This window comes from Choristoneura fumiferana, chromosome Z (genome assembly GCF_025370935.1).
Source record: "Choristoneura fumiferana chromosome Z, NRCan_CFum_1, whole genome shotgun sequence".
Classification (NCBI taxonomy): Eukaryota; Metazoa; Arthropoda; class Insecta; order Lepidoptera; family Tortricidae; genus Choristoneura; species Choristoneura fumiferana.
The window spans coordinates 42,076,149-42,089,321 of NC_133472.1; the positions used below are offsets into that span (position 1 = coordinate 42,076,149).

Below are 13,173 nucleotides of genomic sequence, written 5' to 3' on the forward strand. Positions count from 1 at the left end.
CAAAACAACATAAACATCTTAAAAAAATCTCAGGAATGATTTGATAAATTATTATTATGCAAATTACCTATTAATAGGTAGGCTAAATAGCTACTTAATAATTTATCAAATCATTAGTTGAGAAAAGATATCAGTGCGAAGCGTTGAGTTGGGAAATAGCACGGAACAGAAAAACTAGAAATAATTTTTCGCGTAAATAAAAATATGGGATAAATAATTTGCTAAATTATTTTCGCCGAAACATTAGTAAACCCCCTGTGACAGACAGACAAATGTACACCGAAGCGACAGTAAGTACCGGGTATGTATGGATTCCGTTTGTCACCCTTCGGGCACGGATCTCTAAAAATTAAAAATCCAAAAACAAATAAATAAAGGGCTAAAATATTATGAAGTGATTGTATTTCATCGTTATTAAGTTTTCTTCAAAATTTACTCTAAAGTCTGTTTAACGCCTTTTGACCTATCTTTCGACGGACACTTTTGTACTCCTTCCCCGTGCCTTCCCCTTCCCTTTACATCCCATAATTCGTGGTTCCATTATTTTATAATTATTATAGGTGATATCGATGTCTCCGATGCCAGAGCGTTTAAAAAAAAAACATTAGTGACTGTCAATTTGTTTGAACTCTTACGATTGGGCAATGATGTTGTGACGCAAGATCCGAAAGATCATCCGATTGGCTGGGGTTTGACAGCTCGAAAGCTGTGCATAATAATTAGCTTAGCGTAGTATTTTAGCTTTAAAATGTTATTTAGGATTTATATTATTATTTAAATATCATTATTGTATCTGAATAAAAAATGACGTTGTGATTTATACAGCTGTTTGATTACAACTTTGGAAAGGTAATTATACCTTCTGTATAAATTTTAGGTTATGTTTACGAAACCGTGTTTCATAACATTATCAATAAAAATAGGAATATTGAATAACCAGTGTTTCTGATATGAAAACATACATCGCTTAGCGTCATCATTTACTTGTATCAAAGAAAACAAACTCTAAATTAGGGTACTTCCCTATCCTGTGGTAATTTCAGAAATTATCTTCTTAGTATGTACACCCCTGTTGTAAGCATCGACATCTATGTGCCGTGAGTGTCTGTCAAATTTCATGTCCAGCTTTTACGGCTTAGTGTTACAGCGCAGGATTTAGAGGTGTGTGAGACTAAATCCAACCCTGTTCATTTATACACTAGAATCCGGTTATAACGACGGCCAAGGGACCGGTGATGTCACGTCGTACTAACCGGATGCTGTAAAACCAAACATATGCCTATACCTACGTCGCTAAAAACGGTTGGTTGTTAAATGCAAAGTCGTACTAAACGGACTACACTGTATAGGCGTTATTTGTCAGTCAGGAACATTACTCTTTTATAGGCATCATAGATACACCCGTGTTGCACTGATGACAGACAATGCTATACAAATGAACTAGTTTGGCGAGTACTGCCTTTTCGCAACGTAACGTTTGGCAACCTGTTTCATTTCGCAAACTCTAAAACTGTAAATATTTCAGGGCCATCGTGTAGAACCCTTTAGGTTAGGTTAGGTTAGTTTTATAAAAATCCTGGAATATTTACAGTTTCATAAATATCAAACAGTTGGGAAATGAAAAGTTGCGAAATGAAGCAGGTTGCCAAACGTTATTCGCCGAAACATTAGTAAACCGTTGTTTGGAATTCGAAACTATTGACGGTTTTCTTTTTCTTTCTCATTTAATTCAGGAAAACAATGAAAACTGACAAGTCCCGAGCAACGTTAACATTTTGAGTGTACTATTACTAACAAATATGTCAGTCTGATACCTATGGTATGTTCTGTAGAATGTCATGCTCAGCACAGCATGTGACCCGAGTCAGGCAGTTGTACAAACTGATATTCCGGGTGCACCGTGCTCTGCCTGCGGAGCTGCGGGTCTTGGGTGACAACTATGCCAGAGACGAGTTCAAGAGACATAAGCAGTGCAACCCAGAAGAGGCTAGAATATTCCTAAACGAGTGGACGGTATGTTGATACTATTACTACTACAGTCAAAACTGTTTATAACAACAATCAGTGTACCAAAGTACATAAATTATGATGGGACTTTTTTCTTGGTTGTTATGTTAAATCCGATAAGTTGTTAAAAACTGAGGCTGTACAGTCATGTTCAAAGATATTGATATGCTCGCAGTTACAAAAATATGTATGTACTTGACTTAATGCACTTAACATTAAGGTTGTGTATACATATTTTTGTAACAATATCTTTCCACTTGACTGTACTCTCTAACACGCTGTTGTTCGCCATCGCATTCAATATAACATACCTCCTATATATCCTCCTTTTATACCATGCGATAGAATGAAGTGGTGAAAGCTTTTGTGATCCCAAGTGTGATAGCCATTACACCATTGTTATTGATTGTAAACTTAATGTGGTTTTCTGTGGCTTCCTATGAGGCTGACATAGTCACATTTGGTGTACTTAAACCTCTTTAAAATATTAGAGAAAAAAAAATTGTTTAACCATTCGCCTTTGTCTTCGATTCTGGTTCCAAGATACTGAATTTGAAAACTTTTTGGTTCCAACAAAGCCAAGTTGCGGGCTACCAGTGGATGCAAGTGGGGAGTTGTTGTTCATCGTGTCATTCTAAGGGGCCTTTGTCCAGCAATGGACGTCTTCCGGCTGATGATGATTGATGATAAATGCTACTTCTGTACCATCCTTACCATATTCTAGTCTAGACGGCCAATAAATAATTACTTACATGTTATTTTCCTAACGTTTGAGGTCACTAATTTTCATTATTCCTTACAGGACTATGCGATAAACCTGGCAAAACAAATGAAGCCACTCCAGCAGGCGAAGCGGAAGGAAGTAGGGAGGTACCTCGACCCCAAGCTGCTGGATCATATGACTGACGAACAAATTGTTCAGTTGTATGAGCTGCATAAAGCTGCATCAGCAGAGGAGACAGCAGAGAAGAAAGAATGAGTGAACAACTCTGGCCGTTCAGTTGAGGTCTACGAGTACAAACACTGGTGTCTACTTGGGTGCGTTTAATGCATGTCTGATAACTGTAGGCCTGGAATGCAGCAGAATAATGTACTCCTTAATAAATGCATTGTTTCCTGGGTAACAAAAAAAACGGCCAAGTGCGAGTCGGATTCGTGCACGAAGGGTTCTGTACACACACACATCTATACAACATTAGACATTAGGAAAAAACGGCAAAAAAATCAAGTTTGTTGTATGGGAGCCCCCCTTAAATAATTAGCAGTGGGACACCTCTACAGGCTTCCAAATAATAATAATAATAATAATAATAATATTTATTGTAAAGTGATTATACATAATAGTCTTGGCTTCTATGTCATCTGCAGTAATTTTTTTCTTGAAATCGTACGTTATTCGAAAAATTTTACCCTAAAAATACCCTAAATAATTTTCTACCCCAAAAAATACCCTAAATTTAGAGTAAAATACCCTAAGGTGGGGACACTGCTCCTTAGTAAAAATTGTACGTAGGTGTGACGTTACGCAGAACTCTAGTTTGCTATTATCTTCATTTTTTCTTTAATGCATTATTGTTATTTACATACAATACAATCCCATTTTATTTAATACCAAAATCTTGAAAAATGACAGAATTGGATTTGGAGTTTGAAGTTAAGCCACTCAATTTCAGTAAAAGGTATATAAAAGAAAAGACTACTATTCAGGCTGTATTTAGGACAGTTTTGATTCGCGAGTTCGCTATATTCGCCTAGTTTCGTAGAAGGCGTCGCCGTCGAAGAAAATGTCGTGGAGGGCACCATCAACGTGCCAAGAGTAACCGAAATTGCATAATTTATTGTCTAATATTTGCTTTTATTTTATTTATGTCAATAGTATTTTCTTTGTCCTGCATAATTTATTGTATTAGTTAAATATTGTTACTGTGGCCAATGCTATTTGTGAGATTGTGAATTGTATTAAAATAAGGCATAAGTGTAATAATTCGAAAATATACATTATTTAAGTAATGACATAATGTAAATAGTTGCATTTAGCTCAGTTTGTTTGTTAAATAAATCATAATTCTTTGTTATTAGTTTTTTAATTTTTTATATAAACTGTCTCTACAGAATTACGAAAGGTTTTGAAGCAGGAATAAAACAACACAAGTAATTTTGTATGTTTATTAAAGATTGTACACATATATTTCATTAAAAGTCAATAAGGGTAGATTTTATCTATCTTAGTTGAGTAAAATCTTCTCAAAGTTTCAAAATCAAAAAGGTTGCATGTAGGTAAATAGTTTTAGAAACATTTATATTATACGATGTAAATTCGTTCAATGATTCATATAAGCTCGATTTACGTTAAATAATCGCTCTCCTTTACTCGCACGGCGATTATTGATCTAAATGCCTAACAAGAATAATTTTCAATATATATAACATAAAATATATAAAACAAAAAAGGTACAATTAGCCTACGTTAAATTTGATACATAGACAGTAAGATATAGGAAAAATACAAAAAACTTAATTACAACATCGTAAAAATAGTCGATGTAAAGAAACTTAAAATACAATTAACAAAACTCGGTGGAGTTTCTAGTTTTATCGAAAGTGATAGTTACCTAGAATTCAACTGGTAAAAAAGTCTAGATACAAGCAAAAAACAGACATTGTCAGTGTTGTGTGGTACGAAACCAAATGCTAGTTCGGAAAAATCGAGGTAATTTTAAACAGTAATTCATGACTTGATTTGGTCTCGGCACCGGTAATAGATTAGATATTGAATCGCCGAGTCGCGTGAAAGAACTCTTATACAGGCCTTTGCGTAGACTAAGAGGAGCGGTCGCTTTAGGCGCCCGATGACAGAGGGCGCTACTTTCCAGTTTACAGTGCAAAATAAGATTATAATGGCGCCGTTTGAGAGGCGGAAGCGGTGTAGACCTCGCTCTACCTTATTCAAAGGCTAGTCAGCGCTGCTCGTAAATAATTTTAAATAACAAAGTATTTAAAAAAAATACGGTTGCATTCGAAACGCAACCTCGAGTTTTATAATATAGATATGGCCCATTTATTAGAACCAAGTTTGGAAGGATAGTGTTAAAAAACCATTGAAACTTTTTAACTGCGATGGTTAATTAATATCGAAATTGTAAAGCCCCCCTCAAATATTCACTTAAAGATAGTTAAACATATTTTTTAAGCGAGATCGTTGCATTTTTAAATTATGTACTTAAATCACGACCTATAATTTGTCACCAATTTGTATAATAGTTTCTAGCGCGGGAACGTGTAATGCGCACAATGAGGGCTATCGTTTTTTGTCTCACTAGATGGCGCAATGTTGCGTGAGGTTTTTAAGTATGGCTTTCAAAGTCTGTTATTACGGGTGTGAAAACAAAGTTTAGATTAAAATCATATTTAATACACCTTAAAACCGTACCATAAAAATATCGAGCATGCCAGTGTTGCATGGTCCCCGTTTTGTTCGGAAAAAAGGGAGGACCAAGGTTTCCGAACGACAAAACTGTCTCAAAACAGACATTCGTTGCCCCGGAACGCATATTTTCCATAATTAATTTCAGATATTGTAAAATATTCACAAAATTATTCTAATTATAAATAAACCCGCGTAGCTCACCCAAAATCCCAAAATCTATGAGATTTGACATTTCGGAGACCTCACGCTACACTAGCGCCTCTAGTGGCGAATTCATACGCGATAGCCCTCATTTGCTTTAGGCACTCGGTCTGGCGCAAGTCTAGCGCGTAAAGGGCGCGTAGGTGTTACAAATGGCACGATTACACGTCGAATACTGTCAAACCACAATTTTAAGAAAAAAGATTATCAAAATACTGCGACAATGTCCTCTCGTGCATTTATGAGGTGCATTTAATATTTTTTTATTCGAGAATACTTGAGCAGTAGCGGCCATGTTGGTTTTACTTACGTGCCGTGGATGTAGGTGAATATAACACCTGTTAGAGCGTTTTCACATTATCCGATTCGATATCAAGACACCCGATAGCGGACACCATGTGCTGTTTTCACATATTTCCGACAAAATCGTTCCGATACGGCCGGCTCAAAATGGCCGCCACGCATCGGGTTCTGCGCACACAGAGGCAATTTAGATACACGCATATCACACATACAAACATTATCGTCCGACAACCCACGGGCGTCCGATGGTGCCGCCAACATATCGGTGTCGGCACCGTTATCCGATATCGGGCCAGACAATTTAAAAGACAGCAGGGCTACTACGAAACTCGAAGTTCGTATTGTACCGTCCCTCTCGCTCTCGTATTAAATAGTATAAGTGTCAGAGGGACCGCACGACACGAACTTCGAGTTTCGCAGTAGCCCTGCAGGTACATATTTCATACATTTTACTTGCCCCGATATCGTATCGTCGTCCGATACCGATATCGGATCAGATAATGTGAAAACGCTCTTACACGTTACACGAGTGTCGCATAGCTATTACTTTGTAACTATAGTATTCTATATTATCTGTGCCGTTTATCCCAAATCACCCCAAATTAAAGGTCGTGACTACTTAAATCCTTTTCAGATGACCTGACCGTAAGAATCATTCTTTCATTCTTCAAAGGCAAAAACTGTTTTAAACAGTGTCTTCAACTTACCCAAGTTTGTTAAATATATGAGTCTTATATTTCCGCGGTCAGATTTTCCTTCTAGATCTTGCTACACGTACATTTAAATGCGTTGAGTATTATAATTATACTTAAAATCTAATTTAAACACGGCCAGCACGACAGCCGCATCTCGCTCACACTGCATCTCTTAATTTGTCGACATTGGGAGGCAAACCGCAAGGCAGTTGGTCCTAACCTTATGTATAATATACCAAAGCGACAGCGTACATGCCATGCCTGCTAGCCGTTCATTTAACAAGTATGAGTCCATTGCATCCATCAAACAACGAGACGTTTTTTTTTCATTTTATACCTCACCTGGAGACTTCGAGAGATTCTTCACAAGTTCTCCCTTAACGCCAAATCAAAAGAGCTTTTTGTCATTAACACTATAGTTAAGTATCATCCCCTTCCTGTTATATTTTATGAGTTTTTTTCGAGGCTCTACCCTTCTTAATGTCACGTGATTAATAGACTTCGCTGTCTCGAGCTCTCTACCTATGATAGTCGAGGAGCTCGTTCCCCTAAATATAAGACAAATCAAATTTGTCAAAGGCTTCGATATGCGTTATATCTTCAGATATTTTTGTGTGCTGCTTTATAAACAAGTGTTCGGAAACTGTCTTTTTTGAAACATTTAAATACCTATCTATATGAATACAATAACAAATCGAAATGCACCAAAACGTTATAAACTTTTTTTTGTTAAAACAGAAATAAAAGCAGTTGAACTGAAAAGTTTTCCTTTAATAACGTGCTCAAAAAACTGTCATTTTCATACGATGTTAGTACCACGGTACGTATAAACAAAGTCTTCGGTGAATTTATTAAAAAAAACCGCTCAATGACTTTCTTTAGTTATGTCACTTCTCTGTACCCCAACTCATACTTCCCTCACGATTGTATGTAAGTCCTGTTAAATTATAGGTATTTATAATTAAAAATCTCTGTAAACATAACTAAATCAGGGAAAGCTCCTTGGGATAACAAAGCAGTGTGACTTTAATTCTTAATCCTAACAGTAAACTACACATGCAGTTACATTGACAATCTAACAATTAAAAAACAAAACAAAACAATGTCCGACGTTGACTTCGATGTGATTCGATGTTCCATGAGACCAGAAAGGTATATCACAACTGTAAGGGTCTCTCCACACCACGCGGTATCTGCTTTAGCCCATCAAAAAACGTTTTACGGGCCACCGATAAGTCGCGCCGGTGAGCACACGGTTTGGCTTGGCGCGGCGTGCTTGCTCCATGTCAGATAAAGAGCAGCACAGCGTGAGGCGGGTTTCTGCTCTATTGAAACCTGTTGAAACCTCGGCTCGGCCGGCACGAGACGATGTTTGCCGACGGAAAAGCGTCTTTTTCGCTCTATTACATACAATCACGCCTCTTTCCCAACGATGGGGTAAGCAGAGACTATGTGTTTCCTTCTGCTACGATCCTGACATATGTCTTTCGCTTCACCAACACTCATTTATCTTTTCATGCAAGCTCGTGTTTTGCGCTTATTGTTTTTTGATCGCACGCCTCGGTAGGTGTGGGGAGACTCTTAGACTACTTTTAAGTGTACTGCGTATATTTTTTAATAGGACATGCCCAGCACAATGCCGCGCCTGCAGTGTGACAATATTTTATACGTTACGGTCGGTTTAGAAGTCACGTTATTATTATTTAACATGTCAGAGCGCACTTCAGCCACTGAAACAAGGAAATGCAACATTATTTAAATTTATTATTAACTACTAAACCTATTAATAAATAAAACTGAACGGATGAAAGGATGACAGAAAAATAAATATTTAGATATTAACATAAGAAAAATGCCCGTCTTGTCATTTGTAAATTGCACGACAATTTTGGACCCATTTTGTGAGTCGGAAAAGTTCGTTCACAGTTCATCTACATTTTTCATTGAAGCCTATCGTACCACCTTAAACTTAGTCTCCACTATACAAAAAAAGATTAAGTTTTAAAATGGCGTTTTTCTGACCATGTTTACTTCACAAACAGATATTACGATCAATTTTGGATTGAAATTACTTATATTTATAAATTTACAATACTACTGCTTCGGAAGTAGATTCTTTAGAAAGAATGAAATAGGTTGCTATCAAAATACTCACTTCAGCTAAGTTCAAATTGATGTAGTTCGATTGGGTAGAACTGTTATTATAGAAGACATCTGAAAACAAAACGTATTTAGGTTTAAACACACATCTTTACATTAAATAAAAAAGATAAACGTTTATTATGTAGGTGGTCCGCAAGAGGCTCTTTAACAGGTCGCTTCTTAGGACTCCGTACATCAAAAGAAAAAAAAACGGAAGGTAACCGTTATAGGACAACTTTGTCGTCCGTCAGTCCCTTCGGTTCGGTTCGGTCGGACCCTTTTTATCAGGATTACATGGAGGTGGAGGTGATTTTTCACTGATCCAAAGTCTGAGGCATAGCTAGAGGCTATCAAGCTAAAATTAATAAAACATACTTAAGTCTGCTATCCCTTATTCCAGTGAAAAATCAAACTTCAAAGTCAACGAAATAAAAGATACAGTCACTAAAAAAGATGTTGCCATCCAATTTGCCGTGGGATCAAAACCTATCTATAGAGTAGGTACTTCCAGTTGTCCAAGAAACTTGGAATTTATTATGAAAGTAGATTCTTTTCTCACTAATACAGTTGGTCTACTGACTAAACAGATGCTGTACTCACTAAAACTGCTGGTCTACTCACTAAGCAGATGCTGCTGTACTCACTAAAATTGCTGGTTTACTCACTAAACAGATGCTGTACTCACTAAAACAACTGTTGTACTCACTAAATAGATGCTGTACTCACTAAACCAGCTGGCAAACTCCCTAATTAAGCGGTGTACTTAGATCACTAAACATCCGCTATGCACACTAAAGCAGCTGGTACTCTCTACAAAGCTGTAATACTCACTAAAAGCCCGATGCAGATGCATGACAGTGGAGACGAAGTCACCAAACCGCAGCATCCCATCTTTCCGCATGTACCGAAGCAGAAGCAGCGTCATAGCGCGGTCGGGCACAACAAAGCCCACCTGGCAACACATGAATGGCAGGCTTGTGATAGTCATCATCATCATCATCATCATCAGCCCGAAGACGTCCACTGCTGGACAAAGGCCTCCCCCTTAGAACGCCACAATGAACGACAACTTGCGCTTGCACTTGTGATAGTGCATCAATCAAACTGATCCATGTACGGTCAAGGGTGGCTCAATACGGTATTTGACTATTTTGCATATGTTTTATAAATTAAAACTACACAATGCCTGTTATCGAATAGAGAAACAATTTTTAAGCTACCTTTACAAATAACAAAGTTAGAAAGGTTTGAAATTCAAGATTAGACAAAGAAAGACATAGTGGCACGTGACGTCACACGCCAGTACCGCCATACTTACTGCATAGAGAAAAGCGTTTGAGAAAGAGACAGGTATATCGATTTTTCAAAAAATCACTATAAATCCAATTTTCAACCGATTTAAATTTTCTCCTCGCTAAACACTATCTGTATACCTATATTTTCATAATAATATTAAGATATGGCAAAATCAGGAGTTGTCAAATACCGTACCGTACCAGGGTGGAATCTTTTAATTAATGATTTCCTTGACAAAAGTAATGCCAACTTGACAGTAGCATACAGGTTCCAACCTGGTGCATGGTTCATTTTGTTCGACTGTACAGTTTCAGTTGATACTAACTGGGGCCAAATTTATATTATTGGATGTTCTTTTTCGGATTCTTTTATCGCTATCTGGCTGGAATTATTCCATTTTCTAGGATAAAAACTATCACTTTGTCCTTCTCCGGGACACAAACTAACTGAATACCAAATTTCATCTAAATCGAATGAACGATTTAGATGTGAAATGTAACAAACAATTAGACTTACAAACTTTCGCATTTTAATATTAGTGGGATGTGTTAATAATGTTTCTCTCTCTCTCTATCCCTCTGTGGGGTTACTCTCAACGAAATTCGAAAATCAAAGTTCGTATCGTACCGTCTCTCTCACTTTCGTATTAAATAATATTAAGGCGCGGTCACACGCTCGTTTCCCGCGTCAAATCCGGTCACGTGACATAGAGATAAAGCTGAAAATGTTGAGCTTTATCGCGGGAAAAAAAACCTCTTTAATTACAGCAAAAACACTTATTTTTTTCATTCACTCCAATTTCTTTATTTGTACAACTGCCACGTCCGCTACTAAATGAGATAAAGAAATCAGCTTCAAAGACCGAGGTCATTCCTGCAAGCAGCCATCTTGTCGCTGCTGCTCGACGCGGCGACTTGACGCTACTTTTTTGAGTCGCGGGAAATTCGAAATCACATTCAAAATGGGGTCACGTGACCAGATTTATCGCTGCAAACGAGTGACGAGCGACTGCATGTGGCTGCACCTTTAGCTTCAGTGAGACGGCAAGATACGAAGGTCGAATTTTTCTTCCTTACCTCTCTGAGCGCGTCCCGCAGCCTCTCAGCAAGCAGCACGCCCATCTTCTCTCGCGCATGCGTCTTGAACACCATCTGCCAGTGCTTCAGCGAGCACATCAGATCCTTGAAGTTGGCCAGAGAAATACGGCCAGTGCCGCTTTTCTATGCTAGAGTTAAGGAGTTATGTTGCGTGTACAAACAGTATAAGTTCTCTCTAGTAAACTAAATATATCAAATCAACGAGGAAAACTATTGCGGCTAAGTTTTCTTGAGATCTTGATTATTAGTAGTTTAAGTCTAAATAGTAGCTTACTGATAAAAATACTACCTATGTACTTATAAAATTCGGTACAAAATACATTTAGATAAATTATTACCTAATTTTTTCGTAACATCTACCCATAATCTGGGCGTTCCGACACGTTCTTTTCTCACGCTCTTTTTCTTCTGAGGTTCGAAACCCAAAAAAAGTATGTGGAATGATATGAAGTGATGACAAAAGATGTTAATGATGTGGTATCAAAAGCTTATTTTATAAATTTGCCTCCCCACTATGGAAGCAGGAGACTTTCATAACCATGCCGCCATCAGCCCTAGGATGTCCACTGTTAACCCTAGGCCTCCCCCATAGCCCATAGACCTCCTTTACTGGAGATTTTTTTCTTGTCAAAAAGGATACATCCAACGACAGCACAATCTGCCGGCACGTGTCAATAGAGGCACAGCTCTTGATGTAGTCATTCGGGAGACAAGCATCAAGCAGTTCCTGGAGCTCGAACGCATCTATAGTCCTGTGCTCATCAGCCAGTTGGAGGAATATGGCCTCGTACTGGGCGAAACTGCTCAGCTCCAGGCCTGGCGGGGCCTTGATGACAGCGGCTTTGATCATCTGCGGGGAGGAGTCCAGAGGACGCATCCTCAAGGTTTTCGTGGAGAATATGCGGAGGGAGAAGTTGGCTTCTTCGCGGGGCTCGAAGGTTGTCGGCATTATTAGGTACGAGCCGGGTTGCAGGTCGCATCTAGAACGATTGATAGTATACATACCTATATCGAAAATACAAACCGAGACATGGATGCACAGAAAAACCAGAAAAAGAGACCAGCGCTGGGGATCGAACCTAGGTCCTCAGCAATCCGTGCTGCGTGCTATAATCCCTACACCACCGTTGGACATCTGTGTTTCGTCGAGAGACGTCACATTCTTTCGGAACTAACCACTCACCCGGACAGACAAGAGATGTCGCTACTAAGCAATCAAATAAAAAAAAAAAGTAAAAGTAACAAATTTGGAGTTGAAATAAAAAATACAAAAAGACTCCAAAAAATCAATCATAGTAACAAAATATAAGTTTTGATTTTAATTTTTCATGCAAGCTTTTTGCTAACTTAAGTTTTTGTTGATTGTAGTTGGGTCGATCCACTTTTCCCTGTACCGCGTTGCCATGGTTACGTCCCCTGGACAACTCTTTAAAACCATGAGTTTCTCCATGTTTTCGTGGTTATAATTTATAGAGCGTACATTTTTGTCGTAGTTACAATCCCATTATTTAATGGACAATCTCCTAAGCACATTAGTAGCATATATTATAATAACAGTTTTTTTAAGAAACTCTGTCACTGTTGTCTCTTGGACAACGGAACAGAATAACAAACAAGAAAAAGTTGATCGACCTACTTGCGTTGCCACTCAAACTACATTTCCGTACCAAATTTCAAGACGATGCCATTCACCGATGAGGAGTTCCATCTTGCGAGACGCTCCTGGCCGGACCACCAGATTTGACAACCAGATTAGATTAACCTCTGAGCTAGGGGGGCCCGGTGCACGGCTCCGATAGATGCACCACTGTGTACTACAGGGTTTTTGTTTAACACTGAACGTATAGTTAGTGCCACCAGAGTTGAGGTCACGCACACAAGAACTGTCATGTAATCTCATTCAGGGATCCTTTCGACTGCCATAATTTTATAAGTCATAAATTTTAGTAATGTTTGTCATAATTATTGTTAGCATAAAAAAAAACCCGCTGAAACCGTACCTACA

The 13,173-nt window shown here is 38.2% G+C and overlaps 2 protein-coding genes and 1 long non-coding RNA gene across 4 annotated transcripts in view; 1 reads left to right on the forward strand and 2 right to left on the reverse strand.

Annotated features, from left to right (window-relative positions):
* Positions 1-690: 690 nt before the first annotated feature.
* Sdhaf3 (Succinate dehydrogenase assembly factor 3) lies at positions 691-4,082 on the forward strand. Of its 2 annotated transcripts, XM_074100489.1 has the most exons (3): positions 691-849; positions 1,833-2,013; positions 2,810-4,082. In XM_074100489.1, exons 2-3 carry the CDS (start codon positions 1,834-1,836, stop codon positions 2,984-2,986), a joined length of 357 nt encoding a protein of 118 aa, XP_073956590.1. In that variant the 5' UTR covers positions 691-849; position 1,833; the 3' UTR covers positions 2,987-4,082. The 2 variants fall into 2 exon arrangements, with proteins under 2 accessions (XP_073956590.1, XP_073956584.1); XM_074100483.1 differs by lacking the exon at positions 691-849 and having other exon boundaries at positions 1,822-2,013.
* Positions 4,083-4,159: 77 nt separating this feature from the next.
* Positions 4,160-13,173, reverse strand: part of LOC141437359 (uncharacterized) — a 150,345-nt gene continuing 141,331 nt past the window's right edge. Inside the window, exon 2 of the long non-coding RNA XR_012452380.1 lies at positions 4,160-6,290. This is a non-coding gene — a long non-coding RNA (uncharacterized lncRNA). The remainder of the gene's footprint in view (positions 6,291-13,173) is intronic.
* Positions 4,160-13,173, reverse strand: part of CalpC (calpain C) — a gene marked incomplete in the record, with an annotated part of 54,104 nt that continues 45,090 nt past the window's right edge. The window contains 5 exon segments of the mRNA XM_074100605.1: positions 4,160-8,363; positions 8,789-8,847; positions 9,607-9,727; positions 11,148-11,291; positions 11,809-12,148. Coding sequence (XP_073956706.1) covers positions 8,337-8,363; positions 8,789-8,847; positions 9,607-9,727; positions 11,148-11,291; positions 11,809-12,148 — 691 coding nt within the window.

Excerpts from the sequence above, each read along its gene's own strand:
- Sdhaf3 (XM_074100483.1), top strand. The coding sequence starts at position 1,822 with ATGTTCTGTAGAATGTCATGCTCAGCACAGCATGTGACCCGAGTCAGG. Across the intron at positions 2,014-2,809 it reads TATTCCTAAACGAGTGGACG|GACTATGCGATAAACCTGGC; the intron begins GTATGTTGATAC and ends TATTCCTTACAG.